The sequence below is a fragment of the Heloderma suspectum genome, chromosome 4, assembly GCF_057233095.1.
Source record: "Heloderma suspectum isolate Gila_16-S chromosome 4, 16-S_ref, whole genome shotgun sequence".
Classification (NCBI taxonomy): Eukaryota; Metazoa; Chordata; class Lepidosauria; order Squamata; family Helodermatidae; genus Heloderma; species Heloderma suspectum.
In genome coordinates this window covers 188,818,057-188,835,452 of record NC_139461.1, presented here as the reverse complement: position 1 = coordinate 188,835,452, position 17,396 = coordinate 188,818,057, and the positions used below count along the sequence as shown (strand labels likewise).

Genomic DNA, 17,396 nt, shown 5'->3' with positions numbered 1-17,396 from the left:
ACTTGTATGCATAGCTCCTAAACACACCCTCTGCTCAGCAGGCATCTGATGGTTACCCCAGCAATACTGGCTTCTCACTTCATGCATATAGGTGCCTAGACACCCTCATGGATATCTAAGGGAAACCTCTCCCTCTCTCTCAATCTCTCTCTCTCTCTCTCTCTCACCATGAAAACAGAAGGAACCAGAACTAATCTATAGATTATCTACTCTAGCCTGCAGACAGTAGTTACTTACATCTACAGTTCTGAACTTTGGCTTTTTGGTTCCTGAGCACAAATGCATTAAGAAGGGGAAAACGTGTATTTCAGCTGTTACAACAACAGAGCTACCACTAGATGTAAAGAGGCACTCGAAGCAGCCATCTAGGGATACTCCATGGTAGAAGCCAGATCTAATTTTACATTATCTTTGTAAAAACAATGCTTATGTCTTTCAGCTCCTCAAGTGCTGCATAACATTACAGCTTTCTTGACGTTAATTAAGGTTCTAATCCATGCTATACTTCCGCACACCCCTCCAAAAAAAGATAACTGTGCTTATCTACTACATTGTTTCTCCCATGCAAGATGTTCTCCTCACCATCATCCCCAGCAACTGACCTAATTACTTTGAATGAGTTCAGATCTCCAGGGCCAGATAAACTGCATCCTAGAGTCATAAAGGAACTGGCAGAAGAACTCTCAGAACCGCTGTCTATTCTCTTTGAGAAATCATGGAGGACGGGGGAAGTGCCAGACGACTGGAGGAGGGCTAATGTTGTCCCTATCTTCAAAAAGGGGGAAAAGGAGGAACCTGGGAACTACAGACCAGTCAGTCTGACATCAATCCCAGGGAAAATTCTGGAGCAGATCATAAAGCAATCCATCTGGAAGCACCTTGACAACAATGCCGTGATTACTCGAAGCCAACATGGATTTGTCAAAAACAAGTCCTGCCAGACAAATCTGATCTCATTTTTTGATCAAGTCACCTCCCTTGTAGACAGTGGGAATGCTGTAGACATCATATACCTCGACTTCAGCAAAGCTTCCGACAAAGTGCCCCATGATATCCTGATGAGCAAACTAGCTCAAAGTGGGCTAGATGAAACAACGATCCGGTGGATCTACAGTTGGCTACAGAATCGGACTCAAAGAGTGCTTATCAATGGGACCTTCTCAAACTGGGGAGAGGTAACAAGTGGGGTACCGCAGGGCTCAGTCCTGGGCCCAGTGCTCTTCAACATTTGTATTAATGACTTGGAGGAGGAGGTGCAGGGAATGCTGATCAAATTTGCAGATGACACAAAATTGGGTGGGATAGCTAATACTTTGGAAGACAGAAACAAAATTCAAAGTGATCTGGATAGACTGGAGCGCTGGGCAGAAAACAACAGAATGACATTTAATAGAGATAAATGCCAACTTCTGCACCTAGGAAAAAGAAACCAAATGCACAGTTACAAGATGGGGGATACATGGCTCAACCACACTACAAGCAAGAAGGATCTTGGAATTGTTGTCGATCACAAGCTGAATATGAGCCAACAATGTGATGTGGCTGCAAAAAAGGCAAATGCTATTTTGGGCTGCATTCATAGAAGCATCGCTTCCAAATCCCAGGAAGTACTAGTTCCCCTCTACTCAGCACTGGTTAGGCCTCATCTGGAGTACTGTGTCCAGTTCTGGGCACCACACTTTAAGAAGGATGCAGACAAACTGGAGAGGGTTCAGAGGAGGGCAACAAAGATGATCAGGGGACTGGAAACAAAGCTCTATGAAGAGAGACTGAAAGAATTGGGCATGTTTAGCCTTGATAAGAGAAGACTGAGGGGAGATATGATAGCGCTCTTCAAGTACTTGAAAGGTTATCACAGAGAGGAAGGCCAGGATCTCTTCTCAATCATCCCAGAGCGTAGGACACAGAATAATGGGCTCAAGTTACAGGAAGCCAGATTCCGGCGAACATCAGGAAAAACTTCCTGACTGTTAGAGCAATACGACAATGGAACCAATTACCTAGGGAGGTGGTGGGCTCCCCCACACTGGAGGCGTTCAAGACGAGGCTGGACAGCCATCTGTCAGGGATGCTCTGACTTGGATCCCTGCATGAACAGGGGGTTCGACTCGATGGCCTTGAAGGCCCCTTCCAACCCTACTATTCTATGATTCTATGACCACACCAGCTTTACATGGCTCTAGTGGGGGCTACAGTATATTGTGAATTTCATTCCATCATGTAAGACGTAACAGAGGGCGCTTCCAGATTAGGCTCTTATCGCACTATCACCCAAATTCATTCACAAAATTTTAGTATGGGTCCAGGTGACAACATCATCTTCTACTCATAACTCCCCTGTGTTTTCCCACTGCTTCTTCCAAATAAAGACCATTAAGAAAACAAGATGGAATTGTTGCACAATGCTTTCTTAATTGAAGGATTAGGATCCGTCAGTCTGGAAGCACCAAGAACTGTTCATCTCTGCAATCAGAGATGAATAGCTTTGCAGAATACCAATTGTGGTGGCAAGGGAGGTTTGAAGCTTCAGAAACTGGCTTCAATTTAAAAAGTACAAAAGACCTAAGCTAGCCAAGCAGGCTATGGCAAGAGGAATTCAAAACACAAGAGAGAAGAACATGACACTGGAACAGTGAAATACCCCTTTGTCTTTCTTCACAATACCTGCACACACCCATTCATAAACACTTTAGGAGTCAAACTTGGCTGAAAAACAGGTTACAAATATAATTCAGTAATCAATCAGTTAAAAGAGGATTTCCAGCACATTCTTTAATTGCACTGCAATCCTGGCTTCAGAACTGAAGAGACAGATATGCATATCAGTGAATCAAATACTGGATCAGCCATCAATCTTACCCCTTCCGAACACTCATCTGACCATCCTCACTTCTGCTTCCTCCTCTCCCAGCTGGAGAAAGTTAACAGTGCTGAGTGGCTATGATAGGAGGGGACTCTGCCCCTTTCCCCTTGCTTTGGAGTCTTGCATGAAATGAAAGGTTTACTCTCATCTCTCTACCCCACCCCTCAAAAAATAATGCAGCAGAACATAGTTGACGGGAGCCCCTTTCTTCTCATGCAAGGCTCTTCCCAACTCATACATCTGGTTGCAGCGTGCTTTCTGAATTTTCTCCAAAAAGAAGGAGCCAAGTAGACAGGCAAGCAGGAAGGGGTAAAACTGAAAGCTGAGCCAGCATTAAAGGCATCAAGCCTGTCTGTTTCTTCAGCTGTGAAGCCTTTTTGTATATCACATCTCTCTTCACTCTAACTGTATTCTCAAGCACTGTTTTGTAGACTGCAACCCAGCAGTATGTGACAAAACAAATATCCATGGTCTTTCAGTTCATTACATACAGGAATGTTGATGAACACTGTCTCAAACTCGGGTGTTGTCAGAAACCTTTTGAGTGGCACCATAAAAAACTGTAAAAGAAAAAATAAACGCAAATCATGTTAACATACTTGCCACCCATATCCAAGGACATTTTGGGAATATGCAGATTCCATTTAGGGAAGGTAAAGGGTAGCAGATTCTGTGTATTAGAAGTATATGTCTTTGGAAATCAGCATTCTCAATCACATGGAGAGCCTCCACAGATACAGGGGGCTCTCCCCAATCGCTCCCTCTCCTCACATGTTTATTTTCACCCCTTTCTGAACACCTGAATAGCGCTTAGGTCACTGGCCAACTCACTGGAATTTTGAAAACTAATGAAGATTGATATAAACCAGCATCTCCCAAACATATGATAGCTGAGGAACACTCTCCTCTGAATTAGATTTGGGGGTACACTTAATTCTTAGAGGCAAAAGGGGTTAGTTTTAGAGTATGTAAGTATGTTAGTTTTAGAGTATGTTTAGAGTAAGAATTACACACCTGCAGCAAAGCCCACCCTTTGTATTTTGCATAAGTCATTGATTGCTACGTGCCTTCTAATTTGGAAGAGGCAAATACAGAGCAATGACATGCAGAGATGCAACAGGCTCCCTCCTCTGAGGACAAGTCATTCTGATATGTCTCTGCAACAAGAATGACTGAATAATACAACCCCAAGAGAGACAGTCAGAAGAAATTCTAAAGCTGACCAAAGATTACCCTCCACAAATTCGCTGATGGCAAATTCTGGGAGAGGCAGGTGACATTTGGCCCAGGGGCTGGGACTGCTTACCCCATTGCAGTAGCACTGGTTTTTTTCTTGTTCTTAAAAAAAAAAAAGTTTTGTGCACCCGTCTGCCACTGCCGCCACCACCACAGCCACCATGCCCTTTTTTTCATTTCAGGCTGGAAGTTTGCACTAGCAAATTTTTAAGACAGTTCTACCATTGATCCGCAATGGAAGCCAATTGGGAAGTGGCAAGGTCATATCAGTAGGTCCTCAGTGGGAGTCCTCTGAACAGGTGGGCACTTTGTATCACAAAAGACTTTAATTATTTTATTTATTTATTTCGCAAGGGACAGAGTGTGGGAATTAGATGAACCTTCTTACTAGATTTACAAGGCAAAGACTTCATTAAAAGGGGAGGTAGGTGACTGTTTGCCCTGCATTAATAATATTGCTATAGTTAATATACTTAAAAAAAATACAACAAATGCTCTTTAACTTCAAAACTATTTCATCATTTAATCTTCAAGAAACTTCCTGCTATTTACATCTCCTTCCTGAAATCTCTCTTCACTCCCCAACCCCATGGCAACACACTGGACTAGTTCTCCTGATCTTTTTATCAAGTCACTTTACCTTTTCAATGGACTCCAGTGTTTCTGTGTATTTCTCTTCAGTCTGTTTTATTTCAGAAAGACAGCAGCTTCTTATGTCATTTTCAGGACATTTCTGCCAAGTCAACAAGATGTTAGTTGTAGATGTGACATGGGGATTTGGAATACTTTCCTACCAGAATGTATTGCTTTGGAAAGTGCTTGGAGGCTTGAGAAATCTGATAATCCGCAACAAAATGCTTTCGATGTTATTGTCTGGGCAGTAGGGTAGATCATGCTAGAAGTGGTAGGCTTCTAGCATGATCTATCATGCTAGAAGCCTACCACATGATGCTGCAGGCTTCTAGCATGATAGATAAAGCTAGACAAAAGGGGCAACACACAGAGCTCTGGTCTTCTTGCTATTTACACTTACCACAAGATCCCCGTGTTCCGTGATTACTATAACTGATACTATAACTAGGGATGCATGAAGGAGCTGTAATGTTTGGGTGGGGAAGGGCACTGGAACTCCTCTCACCTGTCAATTTTGATCGGAATATTTCTAGCATATAAATAACAAGCAGGAAGCTGAAGACTACTACCCAACGTCTACTGCTTGTGCCCCCACTAGGTGAAGTGCAGCATGTGGCTATGGTGGGAAGGGCCTTCCCAGTAGTGGCACCCCCAATGGAGGCTGGTGGCTCCAACGCCATGGGGCAGTGAATCTGGTCTGGGTTTCAGTCAGAACCAGCCAGAACTCTAAAGGAGCTATCGAAGGTGCAGAACCTATTTGGGGGTTGGGACTCAGCACCTTGGATAGCTCCTTTAGAGTTCTGGTTGGTTCTGACTGAAACCCAGAGTGGATTTACAGCCCCTCCGAAATCAGACCCACCAGCCTCCACTGGGCACCCCATTTGTGGAATGCCTTCCTAGAGTGCTTCGTATGGCACCTTCATTGTTGTCATGTTGGTACCGGGCAAACACATTTTTATTTTCCCACACCAGTTAGTACTTCCTAACTTGTTTTAGCCTGGGGTGGTTTCATTCACTGCTCTGCTCATCTGTAACTGATACGTTTTTGTTATGAGAAAAAGAACCAAAAGGAATTCACAAAACAGACAAGAGTGCAGTCTTATGAGTAAGAAAGAGAACCGCATGAACCAATGCTGCTTATTAACGGATGTTAAGAGGATGAAGATGATGATGATGTTTTAAATATTTATCCAGGTTTTATTCACCCTATCATTTGCTAAAACACCCCATTAAAAGCCATTATAGGCAAATTCCAGCATACAGTTTAGCACCTTTAGGTGCCACTGACTTCAGCGGGATAGAGTTTAGTAAGCACTTATCACTCCACTTAAAATCAGTGGGACTTAAATGTACTTAAAGTTTGCCTGGATCATGGCCTAAATGTTTTACTACCACTATTTTTAGGAGTCGGTCACAACTGTGAATCATACAGGCTGATGTGCTGCTTCAGCTTTCATTAGATCTTCATAGACTTCGCCACCTTCATCTTCCCCATAAACGCAATCGTAAAGGTCTTCATCTTCATCGATACCAGTTTCACTGAAATACAAAGTAAGACAAGACAACAAAATTAAGAACATATATCAGGATTTACAGAACATTTGTGATTTTATAAACATGAGAACAAACACAACTTCTCTGCAGGCTCACATGCTTCCCATTCTGGCAGAGCCAGGGGAGAAGGAGATTAGAAGCTTCTATTTTAAATTAAACCACAGTACAAATTAAATTAAACCACAGTATAGTGGCTTAATTTAAAATTGAATTAATAGTGGTCATCCAAACACTAAATTGTAGCTAATCTTAACTATGGTTAGTGAAAACAAGCAAGCTTCATAGTAACCATAGTTAATATTAACCACAGCTTGTCCGGGTTCAGACAATACAGCAAGTTATGGTTAAACTAAAATGGTTGTGACCACACCATTAGACAATAATGACAATACAGCAAGTTATGGTTAAACTAAAATGGTTGTGACCACACCATAAACTAAAATGGTTGTGACCACACCATCTCATGGCCACACCAGAGGGGAAGGGGAACGTGTACGCCCAGGGACAGGCTAGGCTCATTTTTGTAATACTAAATTATGGTTTGGCATTATGTTCCAACCAGTCCAATATGAGCTGAAAAGGTTCAAACTGATCTGTCACACAACTTCATCCTCATTTAACAAGGTTACCAGACCAATATTTTATTTAATAAGTTATCCTGAGATATAATCAAGACATGCTAAAATAAAATGGAAGGAGAAAGACAGTTCCTGGATATTCTTGGCCTGCATCTGTAACAGAATCATCACCTTAAGTATCTAGAAATGAGTTGAGGTAATTCAGTGCAGACACATGACTTGAGAACTGGTGCGGCTAAATTAAGCACACCTTGGGTTTTCCAAGTCATGAAGGCTGAATATCCCAATTCCAAACACAAACCCAAAATGAATGAGGGTATGAAGGGGGTGTCCTCCAGGGAGACTAATAAAATTTGGAAAATGTAGATAATGAAAAAAAAAAAACCAGGAAGATCACATGCCCTTTTTCCTGTTCCCCCACATCTGCATCTTCTGTGACTTAGATCTTTCACATCTTCCTTAGTGGGTAGATGAGTAAGTTGTCCCTGCACTAGGGCTTGCCTGTTTCCAACACATTATTGTAATATCTAAAGTCATCACATTAGTTCAAGAGAAATAGGAGCTACAATAGGAGCTTGAAAGGTGCTGGTGAAAGTGGTGTGAAGTTTCTAGATTAATCAAATGTTTTCATTCTGAAAATATTCAGTCTATAGGTTATCTCAAGTTATGCTGTGGAGAAATAATAAAAGTCACCATAAATTATTTAAATGAAAACTATTGTGAAGAAATAGAATCAAATTCAGTTTTACCACAGAAAGAAAAACAAACCTCAAGACTCCTACAGATGCATTAAGTTCTAAGTACGACAGCCACTATCACACCAAATTCCAAACAGTTGAAGACTGGGCTGCAAACAGTGTAAGGTCTATCAGCAAAACAAAGCCTTCCCTCCTGTCTCTAAGGATTCCCGTTTCTTTGCTTCCCTACACCCTGGAACCTCCACTTAGCCTAAATCTGCTTTAAAAAGTTACTCTTCTCCTGAAGGCCTGTGCAAGACTTTGATGCCAGCCAAACTGACAATTTTCCCTTTCCTCACAGAAACAGAAAACATTGAATTTTGTTTGACCTTTCAAACAATTTTGGATGCTCATGATTGTTCTGTGACATAACTTAATAATTAGGATCTGTGTCAGAGGGTACACAGCCACCAACAATACCTCATAGAACATTCATTACATAAAACGGTTTCAAAATATGACTTCTTACAGGGCAAAATATTCCATTATCTCATTTACCTAACAGATATAGTAGGTAGAGCTTACATACTACACAAATCTACAACCTACTCTATTAAATCTGGAAGGCCTTTGTAAATGTCTTCATCATCCACACTCTCCTCTGTAGGAAACGGCCTATGGAAACAAAAGATAAAGAAGTGAAAATTTGCCGTAACCTGAATGTTCATTTTTCCCTCAATGCACAAGATAGAAAGCCTAAGCACACAGGGGGAAAACCTGTATATATTGAATATAGTTAGGGACTGTATGCCCAGCCTGCATGCATTTAGGAGAGTATCTAAAAGGGACAGGTACAGGTACCTCGGATATGCACAATCTTTATACCACAGAGTCAAGATACTCACAAGAACAGAACTCTCACTTTAACAGTACAGTAAGAGCTAAAGAGCAGAGAACAGCAATATGGCCTGAGGATGAAAGGCAATGTGCAGCATACACAGAGAACTTCCCAGGGATTTGGTTGGGAGCATGTCAGCCATTGAACATGGGGTCAGTGGTTCCAACAGAACTTGTAATCAGGATGTAAGCCGTGGAACTTAGAATCAGTGATTCAAAAGTTTAAAGAAGGTGACGAATTTTCAAATGGAAATGCCATTAAGAGGTGAGAAATTCCTTTTTTTGGCTCTGCATTTCCTTGTTCTTATAAATGCTCCTGCACAGAATGAGAGTTAGGTATAACCACAGTATTTCTCCCACCAAAAATGTTTTGTTTTCCCCCTGCAGTTTGATATTTCACCCCTAATGGGGCATATACAGAAAGAATTAAATCTAGAACCATTTTCGAGATTTCTTGCCTCTTGGTTTTGAAGCCAGTTTACAATCCTGATTAAAAGGGGGATTGGCTAGGTTTAACTGCAGATAGCAATGCTACCCAAGCAATGCTTCATCACCATTAATGAAGAAAGGAGTAGATTAACTCCAGACAGGACTAGGAGTGCATGATTCTAAAGTCCACTCTCAACCTCAATTGAAAGGAGCCCCTTTGCTACATCTGCACTAGGCCTGAGAGAATCTGAGACCAAACAGCTCAAGATGACTCAAAATAAGGGAACCCAAAGTTTCTGGCTATGGAGGCATGGACCACATTCCCAAATGGCCCAGTTCAGATGATCATAACTCGGCTTAACAAGCTGAGATACGCACAACCCTTTTGCCCGTGCGCTCCATCCTTGCGCTGCCCCTTCCCTCCCCATTTCTTGTTGTGCCATAATGGTCAGAACTAGGAAATTATGATTACCAGGTTCAGAACAAGCCAGGATCTTAAACCAATTTCAAACCATGGTTTTAAATACTGGGAACAGAAGAGAAGGGGAAGAGGAAGGGCCGTATGCACAGGTACAAAGCTCATTCATATCTTGGCTTATCAAGATCTTCATTGCACAACTGCATGAGCACTTACAACATTGCAAGTCTAACAAATTCTATTTGCCCAATTCCATCACCAACACCTGAAATATTTTGGTAAATTCTCATAAGCCCAAGCCACTTGAACTGGCACATTCCCAGTAAAGCCATTTGGTTCACTCAGAGTTAAAGACTGGGGTCTACCAATTCTGAAACCTTACTTTATATTATTTTTAATTCTGCTGTTGTCCTTCTGCATATGTTTCTTTGCATTTTGTCTTCTGTTTTCACAATGTACACAAGTGTTAAGTATTTTTATATTAAAAATATTCTGTTATGCAGTATAAGTCAGATTGCTCCTCAATTTTAAATTACACCTTTATATTTTTTTAAAGTATGATACATGATTTTAACCCACCGATACATTTCACAAAACGTACTTGTGCTATGACCAAAAATCAAAATTAAAAATAGAATCCACAACTACATTGTACCTTTTTCCGGCACCTAATGCAATAGGAGTGCGAGAAAGCTTGGATAACGTTTCTATAACCTGCAGAAGGGATTGAAAACATTTGTTTAGTTACAAGAAAAATGTATACTATAATCCAAATGCCATTAAACCATGGAAACCAGCAGCTAACAAATAAATAGGAGTACTGAACACTTCTGTTCAATGAGTTTTTCGACCACAAGTCCCACTGATTTTAAATGGAAATGGCATAAACTTGCTTAGACTGAAGTCTTATCATTCCAGTGCTCACAATTTCAGATAATCATATTCATAGAAAAATCATATTTTTCTAGGCCACTTTATACATTTTATATAAGCATGAATCAATTCTGCTCAATTACTTTATTAATAGACTTATTCAAATTATTTTAAAGTGGCTCAGAAAACTACTCAGGCTCCAATCCTATACCCACTTATCAGGGAATAAGCCTCACTGAATTCAGTGGAACTTACTGCTGAGTAGATATGTATGGGATTGCACTGTTAGGGATATAATTAATTGATCTTGTAAGTAATGTGATTTTAAAGTAGAACTATCCTAAGATCAGAGCAGCTGTTAATTAGAAGGAAGGTAGGAACTGCTTGAATAGGGTTCTATCAGGGGTTCCTCAGACCCCTTCTTTGCAAGCCTTCAGGAAGGCTCTGAAGAGCCACCTGTTTTCACTGGCCTTTCCACAGTCTGTGGGCTGAAGGTATTACTGGTGTTATCTATTTTTATAGAATTTTTACTGAATATTTATTGATTGGTTTTCTGTTGTATTTGTTTTGCATAGTTTTGTAGTGTTTTTATCTTGTACACCTCCTTGAAAGTGTTCTATCCCTAAAGGTGGCCTAAAAAAATCATTTTAAATAAATGTAGACACGTTTTCTCCTTATGGATACAAGGAATCCCCATAAAGTGCATCTTAAACTTTGATATATACATTATAGATATACATATATACATTATGTATATATCGCTGTTCTTTACTGCCAAATAAAGAAATAATTATTTTTGTCATAACTTTCTATACTGAATTATCCAGCTAAGCAACAGAACTAAGGATGCAGAAACAGTTACAAAGGGTTAAAGCCTACAAACAGCAGAGGATTAAAGCCTACGAACAGCAAACTCTCTCCTCCACAGTATATTGCAAACTTCTCTTGAACCCCTCAGTTCAACACCACAGTAGGCTACAGTTTGAAAAACAGAAGTTTTGGAAGCCGTTGCACATGTGAAACACGTTTCACAGTTCTTTAGATCCTGAATAGCACTATAGTTACCATCTAGGCTGAAAAATGCTGCCTTGTCTGAATGCTGATTGTAAGAAGGCACTAACAGTGGTGAACAAGGGCTACAATGGAGAATTAGACCTTGTCCTCTATATACACACATGTGCATTGGGAGTTTGCAATCCAATTCCTAGTTTTGAACAAAAGTTTACTTCACAACAACAAATGTAGAGTAACCTAGAAAGATCACGTGAATGGGTAGGTGGGGTCTATTGACACTGTAGCAAATTAAAAAAGGAAGCGAAGGGAAATAATCTATAGCATTACAATATGAATTCTATCTATATGATTCACAAATGTAAGATGCGAAATCCATTGCTCAATCTGCAGCCATGAACTCATAGGATGGACTTAGATGAGTAACAACCTTTTAGCCTCAGACTTCCATCTGTAAAACACAGATAATAATCATGGCGTACCGTACAGGGCAAATACCTGGTTTACTGTGATAACATACAAGAAGCTCCACAAATACTCTAGTGTGCAATCTAATTATTGTTATCCATCATTTCAAAATGGCAAATTTGTTCTTTACAGCAAGACAGATATACTCATACTAGTGATTTCCCTTCACCCCTCTCCCTGCCCCGCTTCTTTCCTCTTTCTCCCCATGTACTATGTGCTTGTCTTGTTTGGTTCATCACTTTTATTCAGGCATTTTATGTGACTGTTGGTTGGGAGGAGGAGGAGAGAAAATGGGAATAGGGTTATTACTGTAATAGTTTAATCAACTCTTAATAAATAAAACATGCAAACAAAAGCGGGAAAGAGAAAATTGGCAAACAAAACTTTTTTTTAAATGTTCATCTAAAATATATGCCGAACATATGGCCAAAACATTCAAAATAACTGAGGGAAGAAACCATTCCCACTCTACCTTGTTACCAAAAGAGGGAGCTGTAGGACAAACCATTGCTTCAAATCCAACCATGTCTCTCAATAAACATATTCCAGAAATATATAGTAAAGCAAATAGTAAATACCAGTTTATGCTTAAAATTTTTAAGATATGCACTCTAAGAATAGAATGCAAGTAATCACTGGAGGAAGTAGCAATAAAAGTACAGTTCTTAAGGAGCGAGAAAGTGAATAATGTATGAAATGCGGGAGAGAGTTAATTTGCTTGCTGTGTGGCATTATTCTGCATGAATTTAAAATAATAAGTCACTGCTGTGTTCTTCTATAGCCCACTGCTGTGTTCTACTATGAGCTGGTTTCTTCCACTCTGAAAAGTGCCAAAGCCACAGAAAAGCTATCTTTCCAGTTAAAAATAAAGGTCTCCTTTATTTGTAGCTTTTAAAAATGTACAAAGTATTTCACAGACCATGGTGCTATGCAAATTAGGCTCATAATTAGTAAATGCTCACATAATATATTTTGAATAAATGTACTTAACCTAAAACGAAGCCTATTTTACTGTTTTAAAACCAACGGCCCGTTTCCTAAACATGTTGCCCAAAGCACCTCACAACATAATCCAAAACGAATCAAAAATTCATGTTCATAGTTGTAGAGACCCAACTCACTTCTGACGGTGGTGGCACTTGAAAGAGATCCTCATAGAAGTCACCCTGCTGTATCCAATACCAGCTGTAGTTTCCAGACTGTTTTCAAAGTCAGCTGCATGTACAGTACATTACAGTGGTGACACCAAGTTTAAAGGATGTGGAAACAGCGCTTGCACAAGCTCTCTTGCCACCCGAGGCAGGAAAGCATGCTGCCATACTCCCCCAACCCCCTGGCCATATGCTCATACCCCACCCTTTGCTGCTGCAGCTGCTGCCACACACTTGTCCATCCCCACCACCTCATCTCAGCTGCCTACCTTGCCATCACAAAACACCCCTGTTGTTGTCATGGGCCGAAATGCCTGGCTCTAGGGGGTCCTTCCTTTCAGAGCCAGGCATTGCCTTCAGAGGCATAACAGGAGACCATCTGTGCTACAGGCGATCTCCCAGGACAACTCTCCTCTGGAGCAACCACCTAGTCCTCTGTTCAGCCACAACTAACAGAGGATGGACAGCTTGTTTGAAAGAGAAGGATCCCAGGAGATCTCCTATCTCCTGGGACACCTGTCCAGGCAGAGGAAGACGCCGCTCAGAGCCAGGCATTTGTGTCTGGCTGGTTCTCTGAAGAGCCACGCTGGCCAATTTCTCTGACCAACATGACTCTCCAGAAAGCCTACCTGCCCTCTGGCTTGCACTGAGGGGATCTCAGAGCAGCCACCTGTCCTCTGCTTTCTCTTACGTTCTCCTCAGAGTGAAACAGAGGATGAGTGAGAATATCCAGCAGGGCTCTCTGGAACACTTGCTAGTGGAGGTGGTGGGCCCTCCTGGCACAGGCAGAGGGAGCGCACAATTTGTTCCTCCTGCTCTGCCACCTACAGTGAGGGATTCACCCCACCTCACAGGAGGGCTGGCCCTGCATGGAAAACATTAGATCCTAATTTCCCAGGAAGAGGTGCAGCTGGCATACCTGCTGAAACTGGTAAAAGGGACACCTGGGAGCCATCCACACTACAGCTTTTTACTGCTGCTGAACAGCATTATTCCACAAGCAGCTGAAAGTGCAATTAAAACTGAGTTTCTACACTACAGACGATGAACTGCCAAACTGCATAGTCGATCCTTCAGGGACCGATTGCAAGCCTCCATCCAGAGTAGTCAGTTTCCCTACTTACAGTACCTCCATCTTGTCTGGATTAAGTTTCAGCGTGTTTGCCCTCATCCATCCCAAAACTGGAGTGCTCCTGGATTTAGTGCTAATCAGGGAAGCTCGGGGGGGGGGGGTGGCCAGAAGTACTTTTTACCAGCTTAGGTTGGTACACCAGCTGTGACCCTCTCTGGAGAAGTAGGATCTTGTACACGTCTTGAGAGGGTTCTACCCTTAAAGGTGGCATAAAAATGATTTTAAATGAAATTAAGATTAAAAAAATTCTGAGACCAATCCCCAAGGAAAGAGCAAAAACACCGTAACACCGTGCCTCCCAAGACCAACCCAGACAGACAGTCCAGAAGTATACCATAGTTGATTGTATCAAAAGCTGTCAAGTGGCCCAGGACAACCAACAAGGTGACCAAGGCTGTTTCTGTCAGAATTTCCCCTTTAAACAAGATTTCATAAAATACAACAATAATAATAAAACATAATCAAATCACCCAATTAAAACCACATTACATCTCCGTAAAGCTGAGGACAACCTCTCCCAGAAATTTCATGTAGATATTTAAAAGTATGGGAGATCCCTCTAGAATAACTCCAACAGGGATGAGTAGTATTCCTCCAGCACTATGTTCTGAAGCCTCCCAGTAATCTAATAATGAAGCTATTTGAACACAGTGCATCCCATTCCTGGGTCCAGGCAGCCCTGCCCTGAAAGAACTCATGGTCAATAGTACTGAAAGCCACTGGCAGTTCCAAGATAAATCAACAGTGCCCATTCCTCCAGTCTCCATGCTGAACTTCATTCAGCTGTAAAACTGATAAAAACAAGAAGACTTCGACTGAAGTATTAGTTGGTTAGTCAAATAAGTGCAACGCTCAGACAATGGGCATCTGCTCATAGGGGCAAGGGGGTGCACCTGCCCCTGCCCCCGGATTCCAGTCAGACATCTTTCTGACAGCAACAACAGCGGCTGCTCATGCTGCACCTGCCCTTTCTAGCTCTACTTTTCAGTTTCCAGCCATACAGGCAAGTCTCAGGACATCACAGGAGGTCAGTAAAATAAACATGGGAGATGTGGGATGTCCTTGAGTTTAACCAGCACTGCTGGAGTATCCCCTGTAAGGCAAAGAGGTAGCAGCAGGCAACAGCAGGACCAGGCTCCCCCATGCCAAAGTAGCTCCATTCTGAGAGCAGCAACAGCACCTCATGTTGCACATGCCTGCCCCATCTATCTCAACTCTCCAGTCCCTCGCAACACAGGCGGGCAAAGCCCAGCCAGGGCAGTAAATTAAACCTGGGGTGGGGGTGGGGTGAGATTCCACTAAGCTCAGTTGGGAGTGGCTGCAATGCAAATGGTAGAATGTGGACCTGGAAGGGGCAGTGAGGCCAGCTTTCTGGCAGGCCCAGCCAGGCATCACCACGGCTTGTTAGGCCTTTGATTCAGTAGCCTGCAGGAGTGGCTGGCTTGTACATTCATTTATTTGTTTAATTAATTTCTTAATGGTCCATCTCACCGGTCACCCAGCCACCATGGGCGATGTACAATAATAAAAACAGTTTAAAAACAATAACATTACACACTAAAACATCATTTTCTAAAATTTCCCTAGCCCACCCCAAATACCTGCCTGAACAACCATGTTTTCAACACGTGGCGGAAGCTCATTAAAGAGGGGGCATGGTGGAGTTCTCTAGGGAGGGAGTTCCACAGAGTGGGAGCCACCACAGAGAAGGCCCTCTCTCTCATTCTCACCAGCCTAGCTGTCCTGGCTGATGGGACAGAGAGAAGGCCATACGAGGCTGATCTTGTTGAGCGGCCTGTCTGGTGTTGTTGGAGGCACTCCTTAAGATAGGCTGGACCAGAACCACATAGGGTTTTAAAGGTCAAAACCAACACCTTGAATTTGGCCCTGGTAACCAGTGCAACTCCTTCAGCACTGGAGTGATGTGATCACACCGGCGGCTGCCTTTAATCAGGCGAGCCGCCGCGTCCTGTACTAGCTGCAGCTTCCGAACCGTCTTCAAGGGTAACCCCACGTAGAGCGCATTACAGTAGTCTAGATGAGAGGAGAGCAGGGCATGTACTACCGATGGGAGCAGATGATCAGGAAGGTAGGGGCGCAGCCGCTGTATCAGATGGAGTTGGTATAGCGCTGTCCAGCTCACAGCTGATACCTGAGCCTCCATGGAGCATCTCTCACTGACTGAGACTATAGAAACCACTGACTTCCTGTCTTGTTCCACCTGGCATGGGCCCCTGGCTGATTTCACTTTCATTTAAAGTGAACCAATGAGTTGTTTTCCAGCCCACGGGTGAGGTAAGGTGGGGGGAGAATATAGGAATGTTGCCCATCTGGGAAGGGCAGGCAACACTGTCCTTGAAAGGACAATGCTGTCAGCCCCAGAATCACAAGGGGCTCACCATGATTGAGACCCTGGTTTTTGCCACCCCAACCCTTACCACTGCTTCTAGGTTTGCCCCTTTAGGTTTGGCTAGGCCACTGTAACAGCTGACAGGCCAGGTTCCCACAATCATAAACCATGAGCATCCAGCTTTTTAATGCAGTTAGCCATCTGATCAATCCTGGATATTATCCTGGTTAGCTAATTGATATTACACCAGAGTTCCATGGATTGGACATAACAGTGAACTCTAATTTAATGCAAGCTAAGAATAAAGTGCTGAACCTGGGGCGAGCAGGCAGGCAGGATTAGCGCTCGTTCCCAGCTTAAGCCAGGAAGAATTGCCCAAACCCAGTTATATACAATATATGGCCTCTCCTAGTCTTAATTTTTTTAAAAAAAATAAAGTCTTAGGCAATGTGAAGTGTGTGTTTTTTCCAGAGCCCCTCTTTCATTAGCCCTGTCTTGTCTCAACTGCTTGCCAATCTCCTCTTCCTCAAGCCATCCCACCCTCTCCCTACTTCCCTCAGGTTCCTTTCTAAGTCCGCTGCACCCTTCTTTCAATCACCTGATCCCATAGGAGACAATAGGATTTCTTCCTAGTCTTCAGCCTAACTCACAAAGCTGTACTTTTGTCCCTGCAGCCTATATAAGGACATAAGAATATGACAATGTAAGAAGAGCCATGCTGGATCAGACCAAGGGTCCATCTAGTCCAGCATTCTGTTCACACAGTGACCAACCAGCTGCCTGTGGACAGAAGTGCAATAGCACCCTCCAGCCCATGTTCCCCAGCAACTGGTACACAAAAGCATGCTGCCTCTGATTCCCTTGTTTATGCCACCCCAACCCCTGGAAGTATCAGAGGTTTTAATCTCAGCCAACTATATACAGACAGAACAGCATATTACTAAGATCCACAAATAACTTATCCTAGAATTCATTGTCTAGCACCATTATCAACTCTGCATTTTCAGGAGCTTCAAATAACTGTGAGAAAACTAAATTGTTCTCCCAATTTACCAGCACTTTTTGTTGTCAACCAATACGCCATAATTAACTGCTGAAAAGTTAAAACTAGTCTGCGAGATATATC

At 42.4% G+C, this 17,396-nt stretch overlaps 1 protein-coding gene across 3 annotated transcripts in view; it reads right to left on the bottom strand.

Annotated features, from left to right (window-relative positions):
• VAV3 (vav guanine nucleotide exchange factor 3) overlaps window positions 1-17,396 on the bottom strand; it is a 247,485-nt gene that overhangs the window by 137,639 nt on the left and 92,450 nt on the right. For all 3 annotated transcript variants that reach the window (XM_084851612.1, XM_084851614.1, XM_084851611.1), the window contains exons 3-7: window positions 9,941-9,999; window positions 8,151-8,216; window positions 6,163-6,271; window positions 4,740-4,832; window positions 3,355-3,423 (exon numbers count right to left, since the gene is read on the bottom strand). In XM_084851612.1, the coding sequence (XP_084707738.1) occupies window positions 3,355-3,423; window positions 4,740-4,832; window positions 6,163-6,271; window positions 8,151-8,216; window positions 9,941-9,999 (396 nt within the window). The remainder of the gene's footprint in view (window positions 1-3,354; window positions 3,424-4,739; window positions 4,833-6,162; window positions 6,272-8,150; window positions 8,217-9,940; window positions 10,000-17,396) is intronic.